General features: G+C 37.7%; 1 protein-coding gene across 3 annotated transcripts in view; it reads left to right on the plus strand.

Moving 5' to 3' along the window:
• Nucleotides 1–22307, plus strand: part of PPP1R9A (protein phosphatase 1 regulatory subunit 9A) — a 129309-nt gene that overhangs the window by 71880 nt on the left and 35122 nt on the right. For all 3 annotated transcript variants that reach the window (XM_053977638.1, XM_053977648.1, XM_053977655.1), the window contains exons 5-6: nt 579–683; nt 14111–14246. In XM_053977638.1, the coding sequence (XP_053833613.1) occupies nt 579–683; nt 14111–14246 (241 nt within the window). The remainder of the gene's footprint in view (nt 1–578; nt 684–14110; nt 14247–22307) is intronic.

Consider the following 22307-nt stretch of genomic DNA (forward strand, 5'->3'; position numbering starts at 1 on the left):
CAAAAGGAGAGTCCTCATTAAAGCAGTCCAAGGTTTCCTGATTGTGTGCAGCAAGATCACGCTTACACTGGGAATTCATCTTTTTGCAGCAAGTTAGATGAAATACCTTAAGATAGTATGTCACAATTGGGTCTGATACTTAAATTCTTTTTTCCGCAGATGAGCAGGTTGTTTTAGTTAAATACTACATTTTTTTTCCATTAGCATGAAATGCCAGAGCTGTGTCTTACGATGTTTTTCAAGATTGGCTTAGGAAAGAATGATATAAGAGCTGTTCAAGTATCTCATTTAATTTAATTCACATGACAAATTCAAGAGTTTGTGTTGCTCTTTCCTTGTATTTCTATACAAGGAAAGAGACTATATAATTAATTGATGATATTAACTGTAATGGTAACTTTGAAGTTGAATTTATGAGATGTCTGTGTGCAAAGAATTATGTGTTTTTCATATTTACCTCAATCATTTTCTGACTGAATTTTTGTTTAAGGTCAAACTAGAAAGATCTCCCAAAGTTTTGCTGAAAATTTGCAAGAATTCATACAATTAATTATTTATTTGTGTTTTTTCCTTGAAAGGATCCAAGTGAATGACCAAATTGTGGAAGTTGATGGCATCAGTCTAGTTGGTGTTACACAAAATTTTGCTGCAACTGTTCTTAGAAACACCAAAGAGAAAGTCCGGTGAGTATTTTAGAGAGAAAAAAAGAAACATTAATTAATACTTAAGATTACTTGACTTCCTTCACAGGCCGTTCAGTTTGCCCAGGTAGAATCAGGGGCTTTTGGCCTCTGTGTCTTCTCTCCTTTGATCCTAAGAGAGGGATCAAATACAGTATTACAGTTTTGTTTTGGCTTCGATTTTTAAAATATTACCACCAAGACAAGCTGAAATTGCAGACAGATGATGACTGTGCTCTTGATCACTAGTCTAGATGTTCATGGGCTTCAAGCTGTTTGTATTAGTTGGAATGATGAAGGTCATGGGTGTTGGTCAGTTGGAAACTGCTGCCAGTGATCACTTCCTTGCTCCACCCATGGGGACGCTGACTGTGCTCATGCTCCAGGGTTGGAGCAGGAGGAGATGAGCACTCCAGTCCCTCAGATGCCACCTCAGAGGGGAGAGGAGAGGAGAGGAGAGGAGAGGAGAGGAGAGGAGAGGAGAGGAGAGGAGAGGAGAGGAGAGGAGAGGAGAGGAGAGGAGAGGAGAGGAGAGGAGAGGAGAGGAGAGGAGAGGAGAGGAGAGGAGAGGAGAGGAGAGGAGAGGAGAGGAGAGGAGAGGAGAGGAGAGGAGAGGAGAGGAGAGGAGAGGAGAGGAGAGGATGCAGTAGTGATAACAGCTGCCAAATTGGGAAAAGTAACCAGTATTAATTAACTGAGCTCCCAGCACCATCTGTGGGTTTCTCTCTGCACCTATACTGTAGTTCAGTGAAAAGTGTCCCTGTGGAAGTCCATAAAACAATGAACAGTCTAGAAAATGTAACATATACTGCAAGTACACTTCTGAACTTTTGTGAATGTGAGTGAAAAGCTATCAAATGTCATTAATGCGAACATTGTTTCCCTAGAATTGGTTTGCCATTTAAAACCCTGTGCAGTCATATAGTTTTTCAATAGCTTGTTAATTTCAGTAAAGATTCAACTCTACAAAATAAATCCAAAAATATCTTTGGCATATTGTAAAAGCAGCAGCCATTCTGTAGTCACCTTTTGGTTCTCTTTCAAAATCTTCTCTAGGGAGTACAACTGAATTCTTTAATTAATGAGTTCAGAGCTGACTTCTTTTGAACCATGACTAAACTATGGGTGGTAATATATGCAGACGCCCTCAGATGGTGGTGCTATACGTTGGCATGCACACTTCCACTATAATTCCATAGCTGATCCTGCATAACATTGAGGAATAATGCTGGGATGTGGATTATGCAAGGAATCTTGGGGGTGGTTGATCAATCTTTTATTTGAGAGAGGTTATTTAGGAAAAAAAAAAAAAAAAAGAGGAACTGTAGTGTAATTATAGGCGAGTATATTTTTGTGTAACATTTACATTTGAAGTTGCACCATTACTATTTCTGCAAAGACTCACACATGCTGTGAGTGTTCCTACTGACTAAACTATGAAAATGAGTGTATATTTTATTACATTTTCTACAGTTGGGACCTTCAAACATAAAATCCTTATGACAGAGAATAATGTGCTCCTGTGTTTCGATACATAGAGCAAATGTTATGTATATTCTGTGTTTGATGTTCTAGTTCAAAAGGAAAAAGGAAAAAAGAAAGCGCTCATGTAAAACATGTATTGTGTACATTTAGAATCAGCTTCGTTTGTGTAATTATTAGTGCATAAGTTATGGAATAGAATACTTGCTTCCATGGGAAAATAATGGAGGAAGGAAAAAACATAAAGTGATTTTCATACAGTGCTCCTGCAGTCTTCTCTCAGGAAATAAATTACAGTGAGACTGGTTGCAATCTAGACCATTGTCACAAAATAGGGAGCTGAAAAAAGTATTTCTTCATTGCTGTTGAGCTCACATTGTCAAGCATACTCTGCACTGGGATCATTGGCTTCTGACAGGTCTCATATATCAAAGAGATATTTGAGTTTCTTCATTTTTCCTTGTAAGATTAAGATACTGAGTTTTCATGGAAAAAATGACCCAGTATGTTAGTGTCAAAACTAGACCAAAAAAAACCATAAAATAATATTCAGTTAATAATACATTTTAAATACTGTATGAGTTACAATATAAAATAATACTAAAATATTAATAATGTATACATAAAGAGCATACCGTGTGGTTGGCAGTATCTTACTAATGTGTATTTCTAATTAGAGGAAAGAAATGGGTAGAATTTGGTGCAACTTCCTTAATTTTTTTTTTTTTTTAATTTTAAATTTCATGAAAAAAAAAGTGCTCAGAAAGACTTCTTTCTGCTTTATGCAAGCCGGCTGAGAAATGCATGATGTTTTCCCTGGTTTGTGATAGGCTGGGAGTGAGACTTGACAAGGCAGCCAAGCCTTGTGTGGCACAGGCTCCTGCTTAGCTTCTGATCCAGTCCTGGATGGTTTTGTTGCCTGATGGTCTACATTGGTTTTAGTTGCACTAAATGAAAAATGGTTCCAGACAGCTGTTTTTTGGAGACAGATATTTCAGGATGCTTGACGTTTTGGCTTCAATACAGGTTTGAACATTTGCTTGTAAAGAAAGTAAGAGTTAATATTGGTGAATTTAGATATAAAAGGAAATAAGGTATTTTTAACTTCCTGACTGTTTTTCTTCTGACATGTGACAAAAGAGCCCTGCCTGCTGCTTGTTTTGTGGAGAGAACAATTGGTTTCTGAAGAGTCTCTTTCCTCCTGTGCTAGGATGGAGAATCCCTCATCTCCACCCTGTTCGGCAGATAGTGACAACCTCTGCACTTTAACTGCTCCAGAACATTAGGGACAACATGGGAGGCTCTGCTGGGGCAAAATTACTTTCTTGCTCCCATCTGTCAGCTCCTGCCTGCTGGCAGTGCAGGGAGCAGGGCTCCTGCCCTTTGAGTGCACCATTCCTGTGGCTGCTGCTGTTAATGATCCATGTCACTGTGGGAGGCAGGAGCAGAGGAAGAGGTTGCTGCTCTATAAACCTCTCCTGCCTTTCTTGAGGAGGATGTCCCAGCTGAGCTGCCAGTGTGTAGGCAGTGTACAAGCACACCTCACCTGATCCAAGGCAAGGCAGCTTCATGAACCCTTCCTTCACAGGAGGAATCACATTCACACTTTCTTGCATGTCTGCTGTTCAATAGTGTCAGCTTGATGGGGTTTATAGAACTGCTTTAATAAGCATAGCTATCTTTGTGATCATAGCATACAAAATCCGTGCCTTTCTTCTTCCTGGTGCCCTGTACACACAGAGATTTGTGTGCCTTTCACTGGCGTTACTTCACTTTCATATCCCACAGCATTAGGTATCTGAAGTAATTTTGTCCTTAATCTAGTCAAAGTGCATGCTGGTTTTTATAGCAGGGTTTAATATGTGAGATCAGTTGTAAAGAGGGCACACTAATGAATAGAATGACATTAAAGCCACTTCTTAATTATTTGCAATAAATGCAGTCAATACCTCTTCAGACAGCTTGCATAATACCAATACTTTGTGATTTATTTTTCTCCTTTGAGCCTCTGAACACTTTGAGTGATACTAACAGTGGAAGTCATTGACCTAGAATAGATTTTTGCAATTTTTCTACCAGAAAAAATGTATCCAGACTGTCTGCAGCTGACATAGTAAAGAATTTGTGAAAATGAAGACATGGCTTTTACCTTTTGAACTGTTCTGGGTGAGGCTGAGAAGAGGTGAAAGAGGAACAAACACAAGCATCTGCAATTATTTTATCCATTGTTTGCAGTATTGGATTATGCAGCAGAGTCATCATACCATAATGAAGGATCATTGGCTCAACCAGTTTGACTTCCACAATGATAATAAATTATATTATTCTTTCTTAAAATGTTTTCTAGAAAGATAATCAGTACCCAGCAGATGTGCTCTGGTAGCCTGTGAGGCAAAGGAAAGAGATGGAATTCTTTCATAATCCCAGCTGGCAATCAGCTTCTGTTTTTCAGGATGAGAATTAGTGCCCTCGTGACTCTAATCAGGCAAATACAACTATGAATGCTATTTCAATTGAAGTAAATATCAAGTCTTCTTTATAATTTTACATAACTGTTTAGTTTACTAATATCTCATATTAGTAGATTTCAGAATTTGATTATATACAGGAGGAATTTGAGATAAGATTTCAGAATTTGATTATATACAGGAGGAATTTGAGATAAGTGTTGTTTTCAATATTGTTGACTGTTGCCTCTGCTCTAAGATTAATGGCTCAGAGGGCAGTGCCATACTAATACCACTAATTATTCTGTGCTTCTTTTGACCCCATTTAGGATGTAATCCATCAGCTTGAAGTTTGCAAATGGTGCCTGCAGTCATAAAAGATAGGATAAGGAAATAGCTTGACAGTGGGAATCCTATCCTGTCATGGAGTTATGTTGCTTGTAGTCTCCCCATGGATGTGATGCTGAATATCAGACCTGTTCTTTGAAGCTGCTTGGGTGATGTTAAGCCTTTGTGAGCACACTTTCTTCCCCTGTTCATCATAATGAAGGGGTTCTGGGAGACCCTATGGTCTCCACCAGAGAAAGCTCACTCAAAGAGCTGTATGCCTCCAGGGAATTTTATTTCTTTTTCATTGAATATACTCACAAGAGAAAAAATCTAGTTCTTTCACAGAGAAAACTTTATCCTATTATCATACTTACTGGATACAAGTATCTGTGCTCACACAGCTCTGGGAAAGGCAGGTCCCTGGAAAGGAGGACATGGTTCTTGGAAGACTTATTGGATTGATAAGGAGAAAGGGTCTTGTATGAGAGAACCATCAGAAAATCCCAGTTCTTCATATGCTGCTTGTATGCTTTTAGAATTTTTACTTTCCTCTGAAAGGTTTCTTTTAAGGAAGTTAACCAAATTCAGTGTTTTACTGGAGAGGCAAATTTTAAATTCTGTGTCCTCCTTCTGTATCCTGTTGTATGAATGTGACTAAACATTTTCTTGGCTTTCCAAACTGTTGCTAGGCACTGAGCGGATGCTCTCATGGAGCTTTCTGAGTCAGTTCTTGATTTTTTTTTTTTTTATTTATTTATTTTTGATTTTTTTTTATTTTTTTTTTTTAGGGAACCATGCAGAACCAGGCAAAGCCTGTTTGGTTTATCATGACTTGTACCACTGTGAAAGTTATTAATTGTTTTAATTCTAACCTGCCAATGAGTTTACCTGCTTTTGTTTATTTAAATTCTGCTGAAATGCATCAAAGTCTTTCCATCTTAAATAATTGGTTAGCCAGTTTTGCCGTGTCTAATTAATCTTCTAGATCATTAAAGAGTGTGTTCTAACAACAGCAGTGCAAATATCTAGCCCCCTGGCTATTAACTATTCTGTGTTCTAATAAAGAATAATTTATTGCTATTTTTTTTTATTTTTTCTTATCTGGAAAGTTTTAATTCAAAACAGGGTTCTGTCTCAAGTTAGTTAGTTCGTAGCCTAATTTTTTTATCTTGTACTAAATTGAAAATGAAATCTTTCATACAAATTACAACTTTTATATAGCTCTTATGCAAGGAGCAATTAAAGGGTAAAAAGTAAAAATAATTGATTGTTCATTAACATCAACTTGAAATGTCATTTATTTCTTCCTTAGCTAATTCTTCACCCCATCTTGAGCTGAATTTTTTCTGAAAAATACACTGTTTCCTAAAATAGTGTTTGCATGCCTGCTGTTAGTTTTGTTTGCCACCACAGCATCTGGAAAGGCAGTTTATACAGCCAGGTCTTTGCAAGAGCTGAGACAGTGCAGGGGGCACACGAAGTCTGCCTCAGGACCAGCCAGCAGCAGCGTGCCCCGATGGGAATGCTGTTGTTGACAGCAACACTGAGCAGCGTGCCTTTGCTGTGACTCCCTTGTCTAGGTAATAATTCTCTTCTCCCAGTGCGCATGCCTGTGCAGATTTTCTTTTGCTCCTTCTGACTTCACCTACCTATGTTCTTATCCTGTGAAACAGTTGGGTCCTTTAAAATTTTCTCCAGGCATTCTCCATAGTGCAGATCCACATTGTGGCAGAGGCAGGACTGCTAATTACTGGGTAATGAGACAGGAGCCAAACCAAAAGACACCACACTCCATGTCTGCTTCAGAGAGCTGGGTTATGTTATCTGTTTTCTGGCTGGGGGTTGTGGTTTTGTTCTTCCTTTCCTTGTCTATTTCTTCTTCCTTGAATCCAAGTGCCAGAGCTGAGGAGATAAAAGAGAAGGAAAGAAAAGCCCTTTGCTCTGCAATGCTGATTGCTGAGCTGGGACTTCATGCTGGGCTGCTTGAGAAGCCATGTGTGCTTGGTGCACTTTCTGCTTCTTTGATAAACCTGAATTGTGGATCCTGCAGAAACTAAATGTGTAGTACTAAATTTCTCCTGTTTAATCCACTGTGGTTATACTAAAGATTCCATAATATGTTTTCTTTCTGGTTTCTGCAAAGTACTCCTACAAGCACTGGTAATTGTCCTGTAAGACTACCAGGAGTAGTGTGCTGAACATGAAAAATTACTCAAAAGCCCTCTGACCCCTTAGCATGGGTGAGATAAGACTGCATTCATCACTGCTTAGCTGGTTTATATTCCTTGGCTGTGCCTGTGTAGTAGACAAGCTGTGCCTTGGACTGTTCTTTGTGCTGAGGCCAGCTGGCACCAGAGTGGTTGGTGCTCCTGCCCTTAAAGACTTGTACCTTTCTGAGCAGGGTGGCCATATCCAGACTGGCCATTGGAAACATCCAAGCTGACTCCTAGCCTTTGCTAACTCCTGGGCTATGTCTGAGTATTCTTTAGTAGAATATTAGTTAACTTGGGTCAAACTGTTTCCAAGACTGTTTCAGTGATGTAAAATACAATTTCAATATGATGACCAGTTACTAGTACTTGGAAGCATTCCCTGGCACTGTGTGATTTACTGGCATAAACATAGCCCCTGTGTCTTTAGTTCTTGCTAATTTGAATTTTATGGCAATTAAAAAAAAAAAATTTGTACATTTGGACAGGAAATTATATGTTTGAGTGTGAAATATATGAAGAAATATTCATTTAAATATTTTGTTTGAATTATAAACTATTTTTCTAGGCATTGGAGCATGGCTTTTAAAATTAAACATAACATGAACGAGTAAGGTTTAGTGGGGCTAGATTTCATTAGGAGCAGCTTTTCTTTTCTTTTCCTGGGAAAAGGAACAACTTGACAGGTTTTGAATTAGTTCATCCTCAATGTGGTTGGATCTAAACATAAACTACTAACTCTGCAACTGAAATATCATCATATGTGTTTATTTAGCTAATTTTTTAATTCCTTCATCCAAGATACTATTTTGTGGAAGCTCCAACACAGTTTTGGTGCACCTTGATTAATGGGATACAACATTGTGACAGCTGGGCAGAAATACCTGCTGTTCATCCTTGCAGGATAACTCACCAAACTATCTGGGTGGTGCTGTAGGAGCGTTCAGCTGGACTGTGCTCTGAGGATGGTCTGTCTTGCCTAGAATCTGGATCATGTAATCATCCAGATTAAGGACATGGTCTGAACTCAGAAGCTTACTGGTGACCTACCTGTATTTTCTTCCTGGATTTCTTCCCTGTGGATGCCAGCAAGGATGAGAGTGAGGGAATACAGATCTCACCTGAAAAAGCGGTCTGATTTTTTTTTAGAAACATGGCCTGCTAGCACTTGTACCTTCTGAAGAGAGGTGTCTGCATTCAGGTATGTTAAAGCACAGATTTACAAATGTGTTTCTTTGAAGTGGTCATTCCCATAAGAGTCGTGTGGTGCAATAGCAAATGCTGATTAAATTATCACCCTGTATTGAAGGAAACCTTTTAAGCAAGGAGAGTGTTGGAATACTGTTGGGCTGTCTGGAAAGAGACGGAATTGATTCTTAACATGCACTCACAGAAGAACAGAGCAATGTAAGGACCAAGAATCTGGAGAGGTGCCAAAACATTGAATCCCTTGGCTAATTTTGAAGCACTCTTGAGTAAAGGTAATGTGTCAGTGAGGCCCTAGACTAGAATTGATTTCTGGAGCAATAATTAATCTAAGTGCACTGATATTATTGTGTGGGTTTTTACATGACTACCTAATTGTGTGACTCAGTACCCATTTAGTGTTGATAGCAGCATAGTTTATCAGGGGCTTTTATCCAAGATGCTCTGGAGAGTCTGCTGAGGTTTTTCTGATGCTTCATCTGTGATTTTGCTGCTCATCCACCAGTACCACTGATACCACTGGTTGCCTAGAAGGCAAACCACATCCTGGGTCAGCACCAAAAGAGGAATGGCCATCAGGGTGAGGGAGGTGATTCTGCCTCTCTTCTCTGCCTTGTGAGACCCCACCTGAAGTGCTGCATCCAGCTCTGGGGTCCCCAGCACAAGGAAGATGTGGACTTGTTGCTGTGGGTCCAGAGGAAGCCACAGAGTTGATCAGAGGGCTGGAACACCTCTCCTGGAGACAATTTGGGAGTGCTGGAATTGTTAGTTTTGGATCACTTATCAGTTATCTCCAGGCAAACCTTTTTTATTTCCCTCTACCAGTCCTCTTGGTTCCAGCCTAGTAGCTTTAAAGATTGCTGTGCACATGCCTATTTCTGACGAAGGGATGGGCTAGGTGGATTTACTGACATAAGTTTGCACATGAGGTAGATAGGGTAACAAAGGGCTGCACTCACAGGATCTTCAACAGACTGCAGGAATGGGCTGACAGAAATCTTATGAGGCAAAGGCTGATGTGAGTCGGGCATCTGGAGCAGCATCCCTGTGCAACTAGAGCTAGAGAGCAGATGTGCAGGCAGCATCCTGGGAAGAGGTGGAAAGAACATCTTCAAGTAGAAAGAAAAGAATGGAATGTCAGGTGTCTTATTGCTGTCTCAGCTACCTTCAGTGAGGTAGAATGGATAAACACAGATTCTTCGTAATCTCGGTACAAAGGGACAAAATAACAGGCAATGGAGAGGAGTTGCAGCAAGGGTAATTCTGATCAAGGCCATGACAAAGTTGGCCTTCTTTTCAAGTCAGAGCCTTAAGCTGGACTGGTTTCCTTCCAAGTGAAATTATTCAAAGAGTGTTTATGGCTTTCAGATCATTTCATATCAAGAGGTATAATGGAAACTCATAGGTTGTGAATTCCTTATGTGCAGTCAGTGACTTCTGCATTTGAGAGTGCTGTTTGGGAGAGGTTGATCTTGTTCATTGTAACCACACAAATTCCAGCTTGGGCTGCTGTGACTAAATAAAACTGCTTTCTTAACAGGGTTTACACTCCTTTTAGCACTTTGGATTAATTATGTGGCTGTTAACCTAATGGAAGCAGCCAGAGTAGGTAATTGAAGGCATCTTGAAATAAATGAGATAAATGCTAGCTGAAGCAGCTTCAGACTTCAAAGCTCAGAGGAAAACCATTTTAAAAATCATAGAATAGTTTGAGTTAGAATGGACCTTAAAGACCATTTAGTTCCAACCCCTCTGCTGTTGTCATGGTCACCTTCCACTAGAGTAGGTTACCCAAAGCCCCATCCACACTGGCCTTGAACAGGGATGAGGCATCTGACCGTAAAACTCCCTGAATGAATTTCACTGTACATTTTTTACATTTGTTCATTTACTGTACCAAACTGTATTTTAGGAGAGGTTAGAAGAGAAAATTTTGAACACTGTTACAGCAAACCCCCTGTTCTTTCTTAGAATGTGTTTGCTGTATTCTTACTTCATTTTTGTTGGATTTAAGGAAACCATGCTAATGTATTTTTAAGTGAGCACATAATTCCTGAAGTATTTTCAGGAGAAATCATTAACTCATTTCACTAAAAGTGTGTGCTGCAGAACTTCAGTTTCGCATCACAGATTTGGTGCCTTTGCAATTTTTTTTTAGTACCAGTTATTTTCAAAGTGGCAATATTTTTTAATTTCATCAATTTTTTAAATAATGTTTCTGGTTTCCATAGCTGATAAAAAAATCAATAAGTTATTTCAAGCAGCACAGGTCTGCTGATCCTCTTTTAATAAAAGCTGGACATATGCAGAAGGCTGTGTATCTGGTGTGCTGTAAAATATTTAAATCATGGGTTGCAGGAGATGTAGGAGTTGCTTCCAATTTCAGTAGAATGCTTTTCTTAACCGCCACTACTGTAATTAATTTCTCAAGATACATAATTCTTTTAGATACTCTAAAATCCATCTTAATTATGTTTCTAGCTCCATCCCTGTTCATTTTAACCACAATCACAAAGAATATTTCACGGCTGGTAATTCAGCTAAATTGCATGTAACTCTTGAGTATCAAGGGCAGTTCATGCCCTGCCTCTCTCCTTCTCCTTCCTTCTTTTTTGCAGACTTCAGAAAAAAATCACTAATGACCTGAGATTTAGTACAGTGATGGCTGTATCACAGATTCGTGGGGTTTATTTTGCATTTGCTGGCTTTAATAATCTAGGGAATATTATTGTGGTGTGGTATAAAGGCTGTAAAATGCTCATTTGTCTCATATCTAGAAACATGACCAGCTTCTCAAATACATTATTGCTGACAGAATGTATAGTTCTTTCTTATAATACCTCTAGCACTTGAGATTAACTAATGAAGTCTGAATTGCATGTGATTGATTTTGTTGAGCCAAAGTGATTTGAAATATATAATTAGCTACTTTGTTGAAGTGTGTGCATTATGGTTCAGTGACAGTGGTCAGTTAATCACAGCCTTATGTCTCTTTCATATTTAAACTTCAGATTATTATATTTCTTGTATTTAAAGCTGTTCTGTGAATAAACATCTAATTCATGTGTTGAGTTTTAATAACTTCCCCTGCTTTATGGTTTTCTCAGTTATTTTTATTCAGCTCTCTCTTTAAAATGTAACTTTATAATTTATGGTTTGTTTCCATTACCAGTTAAGTATAATTATATGCATGGTATTCTTAAGATTATGGAATGTACAATGAGAAAAAGTTTGGTTTAGCTAGTAAAAGCTGTAATTGCTGGGAACATATTATTCCATTTTAAAAATTTACAATTCTTTGTTTAGAACTTACATCAGTTGTAGATTGAATGCTTAAAAAAAATATTTTGGATATACCTCACTCTAAAGCAATAAATTTTAGTAAGATAGAACATTGCTAGTATATTTCTATTTTGGAAAACATTTGCTTGAAACTTTGTCATTGCTTGGAGGCTTTTATTCATATGTCATCAGACAGCTTCAGGTATCACAGAGTAATTTCATTTTTATATGTGATTCAAGCCTTGGAAATCACATCACTGTGGATTGTAAGTGTCTTTGGCATGAGAAAAAAAATTAAATTAATAAGGCTTAATATTTTTACATCCTACCTAATTTTGTTTATCTATATGAAAATATTACTGCATTACAGTCTAATGTGTCAAAAACCACTTCTGAATTATCAGGAATTAGCAGACTTCGGATGCATTATATCTTGTCTATTCTAAGTTTTCAGTGTAAAAGGTGATTGTATGAAGTATTTTGAGTCTTGTATTTTCCAAGGAAGGTGAATTACCAGGCAGAGGGCCAAAGGGAATCCGATATTTGCATCACTTTGTGTGGTTTCATAACTTTCCACATTGAGGATCTCCCTCACGTGTTTACAAATGTAGTGCACTCTCTACTATGTGTAAGTAATATGCTCATGCATAATTTTGCTTAAAATGTTTTTTTTTCAATACAACTTTTTTCCATATTTACTTTTAATTTGTTTTTACATTAGAGGAGACAAACAAGTAGCAGATACAGCTTAAATCCTTTTTTTACTTCCTTTAGTAATTTCAAAAGTTCATTGTTCCTCCCAGTTGAGTCTGAAAACATGACTGGTTTAGTCTTTGTAATACTTGGCTCTAAAATCAAAATTTAGAGGAAGCAGGATCTGTCTGTGAGTCAGTATGCAGAACAGATGAAGTGTAGGGGCCATGAAGAAACATTCTCTTTCTTTCAGCCCAAGGTCTTTGTCATTACTGAGAACTAATGTCATATTTTGTAACAGTGGGATGTGAGTGCCAGACTGTGATCTGTTTTGATCAGGATTAAAATGCTGATGTTATTGCCTTGATTCTCTTCTAGTTTCTACTGTATTTACTATCAATGTTTTTAAGCTAAGACACTTTCTTGCAAATTATTTTCAGAGCACCTTGTGCTATTATTTCAAATGGAGTCACTCATTCTCACCTTTCTTATCCTTTTGGAAGTAATTAGTAGCTTGGATATTTTGATGATGTTGAAATAATCTCCAAATTGCAGTCCTTTCTGTAATGCCTGACTTTCAGAATCTGAAAAATTATTTGTCATAGGAAATAGACCCAGGGTCATCCACTGTTGGGAAATTGGCTTACACATGGATGACAAATGCCAAGGGATTTTAACAGTGATAGGCAGTACTAATGAAAAGAGTTTTCATACATGAGATATAATGCACATTTCTCCCTCTCATTCAAAAAATAAATTAAATTTGTCATTTGAGCCAAATGTTGTGGGAACAAATAATTTACTATATCTAGTGTCTCAGTGTCACTTTATTGTGCTTTTCAGCTCTACATAATATGTCTTTCATCTATAATTACCTAATTATCTTTCTAGCCTTCTAAGAAAATAATTCTTCAGCTTGACATCTTTAAATTGTGCTTTTGTTCAGTAATTCACAGTGTGTTGGTACTGTGTAATGGGTGTTTATGATTAGTTTGGAGATAGCAACATATCTAAATGTGGTTATGCCACTGTGCTAAAAGAAAAAAAAAAGGGGTTACAATCCTAACCAATTCTGAGTTCTAGTTGCTGAAAGCAAGACTGAGAAGCATTCTTGTAAGTCTCAACCAAGAAAGAGGCACTTCCCTTGTGTTTTGTTAAGCCAAGGAAGTGTGTGCCCAGTGTTCAGCAGTAGCTAACAGTGGAGAAAACGTTCCTTAGCAACAGAAGCTTATGAAATAAAAGACAGATTTAAATGCAGCTTAAAATTAAGGAAATAGCGTCTGTCAGATTTTAAAATGTGGAAATAGATTCCGTTTTCTAGACCAGAGGAAGACAGATACAAAAGCTCAGAGATGGAAGAAGTTTTAAGTCAGAGTGAGGCGGAGTTACTGTGATGCATGTTCCTTTCACTGAAAGCTGCCACAAGTGCTCCTGTGCTTACTGTGCATCCATAACAGCCTGGTCTTCTGTAGCCTTCTGGAAAATACATGGCTCTGAAGAGAATGGAAGTGATTATACTTTACTGAAACTTGGAGTGGTGGCTTGTAATGGTCCCTTCTATTTTGCCCCTCCCGTCATGTGACCAGACCTGTCATGGTCTGATCGCTCCTACTCCTGCACACAGTGCCCTTGTTACAAATCTCATCCACAGAACGCATTTGAAACAATCAAAACTATGCATCTTTGGAGAAAAAGGCTACCCTCTATACTAGAAATGGCTAAAACCATGGAACGTCAGTAAACAGTAGGAGTAATGCTTTTTCACTAATGTTTTGTATAGGTTTGTAATTGGACGAGAAAAACCGGGACAAGTGAGTGAGGTTGCGCAGCTGATTAGCCAAACTCTAGAACAAGAACGCCGCCAGAGAGAGCTGCTGGAGCAGCATTATGCACAGTATGATGCAGATGATGATGAGGTAACAGACTGTCCAGTGTTTCACTATTTGGTGTTTTTTAATGTTCTGTTTTCTATTCCTAATTCCTTCTTTTTACTTACCACTCAGAGGTCAACTTTTGGATCTTTCCATTACCTTTGCTGATGATTTTTGTGGATTTTGATGATGAATCTTAATTGAAGAACAAATTTTTAGAAAAAAATTTCATCATGGATTTAAAGTGTTTGTTTTGTTCTAGAAGAGCAAATATCAAGTTGGTTGATGTTTTTGTAAGCATTCCTCTTCCTTGAAAGCATATACCTTTCTGAAATAAGGGAGTAAAGTTTGGTTGGTTGTGCACAGAAACAAGTAAAGTTTTGTGAAAGCTGGTAAAAGTTCCCTTCTGACTTTCAGAGGGCTTGAGGAAGTTGGTTTCTTTTCTAGAGGAATTGATATTCTTCTTAAGTCAGAATGTTTTCTGAAATTCTAGGTAAGACCCCTCCTTCCACACACTGTGATTTTGTTTCTTTTTGAACAGATATTCCTCAGGATAGAGAATTAGCCTACCTTTTCTGAAATGTATATTCATGCTTACAATTAGTGCCAATACAGAGGTTTTGAACGTAACAACTCTGTTCAGTAAAATTTCCATAATTTCTTTCCATTCTCATAAAATTCCTAGTATGCCTTAATATAAAGATACTTGGAAATATTACTTTGAGAGCTTTTTCAGAGACTACTGCTGTCTGTGTTACTCCCTAAATTAGCTGCTGGGTTTTGTAACAAACTGCTTCCATATAGCTCAAGCATACTGTCATCATTTCACATCATCTTGAGTAATATTATTTGAAATGCTAGACTCCATGTATTAGTGTGTTTTCATCCTGGGCCAGTTCTTGGGGTTTTTTTGGGGTTGGTTGTTTTTTGTTGTTGTTGTTTTTTTTTTGTTTTTGTTTTTGTTTTTGTTTTTTGTTTGTTTTGTTTTGTTTTGTTTTTTTGTTTTTTTGGTTTTTTTTCTTTTGTGTAAGGGAACAGTAGATAAGGGGAGATAGAGAATTTGTGATACACATTTATTTCAGGTTAGTTTTTGTTTTTAGGAAAAAAATACTCTTGACATAAAATCAGAATGTACTCAGATTTTGAAACATGCTGTTAAAATAGCAATATGTCAGAACAAAAGACTAAGTAAAAATCCTGTCTGGCCCCAGTAAGGCTTTCACTTACTGTAATTTCCACTGATATTAAGAATAAAAATATTTCAATATATCTTAGAATTAATCCTGTCACTGGGACGTATTTAACTCATGTAAATAAGAGCTGTACATACATGCATATGTATGTGTGCCTGTGGGAGACCATGAAGGATAGAAAAATCCATATCATGTTCCCTCCTCGAACTACAGAACCGTGCAAGTCTCCTAACTTCTCTTTAGTCTAGAATTAAATTCAAGAGAAGTTTCTTGAAGGAACTCTCTTACAATCTCTTCAAAAACAAAATGGAACAACTAGGCTTTGGGAAAAGAGACTTCTCATAACTCATCACAGCGTGCTGTAGATGTCAGGGTTTGAAGACTTTCAGTACCATCTCATGGTGAGCATAGTCTGATTGCTTTCATACAGGCAGGAGAGGGGTGTCCTAAATGCCTGATGTTTAAGTCTTTCTCAGTGTGTACTTGCATGTAAAGGGGTGTGTGCTGACCTGTGTTAAGTGATAGATGCATTACACCTTTTATCTGTGGGACACATCCACCTACAAAAAATCTCAAATGTTTGTGTTTCTTACCTGCACGCACCACACAGGTGGTGTTACTCAAGATCTGGCAATAAAGAAAATGTTGTTAAACCCCTTTTGATCAGTACTGATCCTGGTAGTACTTCAGCCTTCAGTAGGGATTGTTGCTGTGAAGGTGCTGATGGTGACACTCGCACTGATGGCCTTGCAGGTGTTTCTCAGAACAGTACTGAAAGAGGACAGGGATGAGTAGGTATCAGGTACTTTTTGTCATGTGCCTTGCAATTTGGTGGCTGTAAACTCTTAAGCCCTGTTCACTGCATAAATTTTTCACAAAAGATACTAAATTCACAAAGTGTTTTCTGTTGATAGTGCTTTGGATCGTAGAGAGAAAATAAAATTGGTCAAGTTTTTCCTAGATTTTTCCATAATTAAGAGAGTTAAAGGTATCTTTTCTTATTCTAGCACTACACTGAGGATGGTGACCATCTCTGTGACTATGACATGATTTTTGGCAATGGCCTTTGGAGTGCAGAGGAGAGTTTTGTGTTGCATATGAGGAAAGGAGGAAGAAAGGAGAAGACATTTACCAGGGGAGATCCAGATGATCTCATCAATTATCTCTTTTGGAAGGAGAAGGAATTAGGCCTGAGAACAAATGCAGTGCTTAAAAACTACATTGGGATCACTGAAGGTCACCCATTTCCTACTTGATGCCATATATATATATATATATATATATATATATATATATATATATATCTGGGACATGGGTGGTAAACATTTTCAGAATAAATGCTGGGGTTTAGTTACTAACATATGCAGGGTAGCCGGTTCCTTTTTTTAATTACGAGACTTAGTAGAAATAGATTTTATTGAATATCTGCAGTAATCTGAATATTACTATTTTTTGGCCACCTGACTATGCTGTCCAGGTCTACTCACATAACTTGCACCATTCCCAGATAATTGACACAATGTAAACTGTGATCTAATGCACATTAGCCACAGTTCAAAGACATTTTTGGTCACCACAAGCACTTCTGCTCCATTTACTGTCAAATATGAGCATTACTTCTTTGAGCTTACCTTGCTCTGTGTGGACAAGTCTGGCTGGGTTTATGTTGCTTTCAGACACCACCACCAGCCCTGCATTCTTTGGCTCTGGTAAGCAGAGCACCTTTTTGGCAACAAAATCTCAGTTTGCATTGGCTGAATGAATATCTACAAATGTACAAAAACCACTACTACCCTTTTGAGTCCATTTCATCAAAGAAATAGTGACTCTGACTGCTTGGAGTTCAGGAGTATTTGGATTGCCATTGTAAGGAGTTTGGCATTGGGGCAGCACAGAATTATACACGAGTTGCTCAGTCTCAGCGCTGTCAAGTCATCCTGTTCATTTTCCTGCACCATTTAAAATATAGTAACATAGATCTCCAGGTAGTGCTGCATAAATAAACAAGAAAATGATCTTGAGACTGCCAAATTCTGAGACTCAGAGACTTCACCACAAGTACAGCAATAACATTTTAAGTTTTCCAGAGCAGGAAGTCAGTGATCTTGTTTGAGTCCTGTGGTCATGACACATGACTTGTGTTTGTTAGAGGTGGTTAAACCACAGGAAGAGAATGTGTGCCAAGCATGTGCAGGTTCTGGTGTTTTATCTTGCTGTGTCACTAGCTGGCTGGATTTCCTCTGTTTTGGAGCTTCTGAAAGTCTTCATAGCCCAAGGAGTCTGTAGGTATTTTAGAAGGATCCAAGTTATTTAAAAAAGCAGTCTTCTGAGACAGTTTTGGTTTCTGCCAGCTAGTGGGCAGTGGACTTGAGTTGTATACTAAATTTAGAGATGCAGTGTTTGCCTACTACATTCTCATTCCATTGCCTTGCAGGAATGTTGCCTGACAGCTATTTGTTGGGGAAGATTTACACTAATACATAGAGTTTCTAAAATACATATAATTTACTATGTAAGTAATACTGAAAACTCATCATTTACTATATAAATGCCCTGCATTCCTGCATTTCAGAATCTGCTGTCCTGCATGGGCTGCAGGACATCACAGGGTTGCAGGATGCTTTCAGATGCTCCTTCATTTAAATTTTTGCATGGAAACATAAAGCCCTTGTGCAGAACTGATGAACATGAAGAGAAGATGGATGTTCACAGTGGAGTCCATGCAAAGACCAGCAGGATAAGTGTGCATCAGCTCACAATTTGTTGTTGAGCTCCTACAAGCCAAGCACTTGAGCCAGTAGTATCAGCTATTTCTCAAGTGTTACATACAATGGGCAGCACTGGCATTTCATAGCAAGTCTGTGCTAATCACAGTAAAGCTGGGAGAGTATGTTGCCTCTAGATAGCCTGATGCAGAGTTTGCTCATCACCAGTTTGTCTAGCTTCCTAAAAGCCCACATCCTTTTAATTTGTAGCAGCCTGTCAGAAAGTAAAACTCAAAGGCTTTGAAGTAGGCACTGTCTTTGTATTTCCTACTTAGTGTGCTAAGTGTGACCTGAATCTGTATCCTTGACTGAAACCTTTTGAATTCCCTATGTTAACATAGTGTTCTGTGCACATGAGTCAAATTCTGACATTTCTTGGAATTTTGATTTGGACTTGGTATTATCTTCTTCATGTTCTTCAGCAAATGACAAGTCACATAAAGCAGATGACCTGTTCCCCAGAAGGCTGCATGGGTTGATGAAAATGTGAAATGAATAATATATTGCAGGATTCTGTTCACTCTGTGGCCACAGACAAGTAGTTTAATGCAAGTGATGTTTTATAATATCACTAATAGTCAAGCAAATATTTTTTTCATTTTAAATTCTCATTCATTAGGACATGCTGAGAGCAAAGAGACATTTAAAACCATTGAAGAAAATCTTGACACACGCAAAAAAAAAAAAAAAGGTGGCAATGCACTTGAATGTCTTAACACCCAAAGAGTACATTTACTTAACCAAATCTGTCAGAGAGTACATTTTTTCCAACATCATTAATATGATGCACTCCTGTAAAAGCAATGATTAATACTATGCCATTATGTTTTTCTTCACTCTTTTGAAAGAATTAAATATAAGCCATCAAAGAAAAAATCAGATGAAGAGATGGGCTTGAGTTATTTTTATAGTTCTTCAAATGGTGTTCCCTGATTGTGGGAGAGTTTCAGCGGGAACAAAAGGTGTAGCTTGATGCAGCCTTTGTTATGGTGATTTGGGGAAGGTCTGTCTGCATTATCCTGGCTGGTGCTGCAGCTCCTTCTTTTATGGTTGGGAGTGTTAGGCACATTTCAGAAATTTACTGTTAAGGCAGTTAAACAATGCAAGTAACACATTTTCCCTTTACAAGTGGAAAATTGCAGCTCATGTTGATAATTTCATGCTATTAGCTGTGATTGCATATGGCAAAATGGAATGGCTAATATCAGAAGCTATTGCTTTGGATGGGACAAGCTTAAGCCCTAGGTGCTACTGAAGTGAGAAAGAGGACTTTTACATGGATGAATTCTGCTCGCCAACACAGACTGAAGGGTCTAAGATTTTCCTTCAAGAGCATGTAAGTTTTCATTGGCTATGGAGTTAAAAATATTATTGCTGTTGCCAGCTAAGGAAACAAAATGTATTGCAGGGAACCTGAGGGAGTTGCAATGACAACTCTTAACTTACAGGGCTTTGTTATTTGAAGTAAGACAACTTTTTTTCTGTGCCTTGCTGCTCCTTGTAAAATAGCGAATTTCACATTCTAGCTAACTGGCACAGTGTCTGAACAACTACCATCTGGTAATTTCATGTGCAGCAAAAGTCAGCAGAGGAAATTTTTTCAGGGAAAGTACGTTTCACGTAGTTTATGCTGTATATTTCCTCAATGTATACATTGGTTCTTTTCAACCTGTAATTTGTTTTTCATGTAAGATGAAATCCGTTTATTTTGAAGACAAAAGCAAAAGTCCCATTTATTTCTGCTTTCTGTAATGTGTTCTTGTCCTCCTGGTGTTTTGTTTACTTGAGCTATGCTTTGCTTTGATAGCTACTTTCTTCATTAATTGAAGCAAAAATTACTGTGCTCATTGACACTCATTATGTACAATTTGAAGCAAGATTTTCCTTTTTGTTCATTTTTAGCTGCCTGATGTTCTTCTTCAAACACTCTGGCTCCTGAGGCCAGTAGAATATTGTCTGCTCTTGAATTTTCCCCAACAATTTACTCCTTCGTGTGTGTTCATTTTCAGATTTTTATTCAGTACTTCTTCTTAGCTTAAGTCTTTGGAGAAATCAGTTTTAACTAAATTCATCTGTTTTATTCCTTTGCCAAAATGGGTGAATGCAATTGGGATTTTGTATTAATGTATCTCTTTAAAATGCACATGTAGCTGTGCCAGGTCTGTTTTGTTTTACATAAGCAGGGCATGAGTTTACTGGTTAATGATCCTGTTTCTGCCTCTTCTTTGCATGCTACAGAGATTTCCTTGCCACTGATGATGGACCCACCAGGATTTTTTTTAATGCAGAAATTACGGTTGTGTATTACCTTATTTGTTTCAGGGATAATGACTGCAAAATAGAAAGTGCATGGACTGTTAGTATTTTGTCCCCACAAAAATTAATTTCTCTGAAATCTCAGTGTGACTTTAACAGTTAAAATCTTCTTGTTCTTCTGGTTGCCCTGATGGTGTGTGAAGGTGGCATTACATGCTCCTGGAAAGAGCCAGGAGAGTTAGCAGCCATATTTTCAGTTTAGACAGCTACTGCACATAGTCAGGGACAATAAAATAGAAACAGAAGTTACTACAGATGTAGTGTAACACAAGATTTTTTTTGTGTGTGTGCATGAGATCTAGACATGCACAATTTCAGGTGTTATTTTGTTTAGCTGTAGTGCTTACATGCCTGAAAGCTCCATTGAGATGGACTATGTATTCTTTGCTTCTCTTAAATAAGGAAAGAAGAAGCAAAACCAGCTGTTAGCATTTTTTTTATAGAAGACTATTGAGATTCTTAGGCATATATGCTTAGTAGGCATGAAGTATATAAAATAAATGGTTCCTGTTTATTTCATTGGAGAATATGTTACTATTTATAATGGCAGCAATAACTCACCAAAAAAGTGCCTCGCTTTACAGTGACTATTTTAAAGTCTGGATGTGCATGTTTGTGACTTACTTTCTTTTTAGTAGTTCTCTCAACATCATAAAATTTTATTAAACTATTTTATGCTTTCTATGTGTTTTGGCTTTGTTTTTTAAAACTTCAGTGGTTTAAAAAAAGAGGAATGTAGGTTTTTCATGATCTTTGAAGGTTCCTTTTAACCCAGACCATTCTATGATTCTGTGTGCTGTCTGTGTGTCCTGTGCACCTAGAGTCAACATCTTTCATGCACTACTTTTTAGAGAGATTCACATAAGCCTGAACAACAGCAGAGAAACTGAATTAAAGTAGGAAGCTGAGGTTTGAACTTGTTTTGAAAAGTCCTTTTGTCAAAAAATTACACTAAAATTAGATAATTTTAGCACTATTGGGAATATACTTCTGATAACAGTATTATGTTTCTTCATCTTAGAAACTGAAAACTCATGAAGAAAAACTTTGAATAGTTTTGTCAAAATTTTGGTGGTGTTACTGTATAAACATGAAAAAGACTGCACCGGTCCCCCCGCCCTTCCTTTTCCATGTATTTATTTAGTTCCAGGCCTTACAAATCCAGATGTGGTCCTGAGGGAAGTGTTTGCTTTATAATGTGTTTGCATAGTCATCTGCAAGCCAGCACTGTTCGTGATCCGTGCATGCTGTACTCCAGCTTCCAGAGGGAGCCCTGCCAGGAGCAAGGTGGTACCATTCCCTTTAGGGATGGGGAGAGATGAGCACAGACATGTGTGCAAAAGACTGAGTAGGCAGCTTGGGGTTCAATACTTCAAGCTTTTTCTTTTCAATATTGTTTTTGTTTTGTTTTGTTTTGTTTGGGTTTTTTTTTGTTTGGTGGGGTTTTTTGGGGTTTTTTTTTTTGTTGTTGTTGTTGTTTTTTTTGGTTTGGTTTGGTGTTTTTTTGTTTTTTTTGTTTTTTTTTTTGTTCTTGAGATACTGATTGCAGCTTACAATTTTTCAAAATCCTGTTTTGTCAGCAAATTGTTTGCACCTCATGGTTTACCAACACAAGAAACACCCACATTTATTGTTCCAAACTAGTTCAAAGCAGCTCCTTATTCAGGGTGAAAATTGAGTAAACTCTGGCTTCAGACTCTGAACTTGTTTGACTCTGACACTTGGTTTCTTTTCCCTATGGTTGTCTTTCTGCGTGGGTGTAACTTTTCTATTGTTAATTTGTTTATAAAGAACAAACCAGTGATTTTTCAAATTCAGCATGGAATATCACT

Source organism: Vidua macroura, chromosome 1 (genome assembly GCF_024509145.1).
Source record: "Vidua macroura isolate BioBank_ID:100142 chromosome 1, ASM2450914v1, whole genome shotgun sequence".
NCBI classification, from domain to species: domain Eukaryota; kingdom Metazoa; phylum Chordata; class Aves; order Passeriformes; family Viduidae; genus Vidua; species Vidua macroura.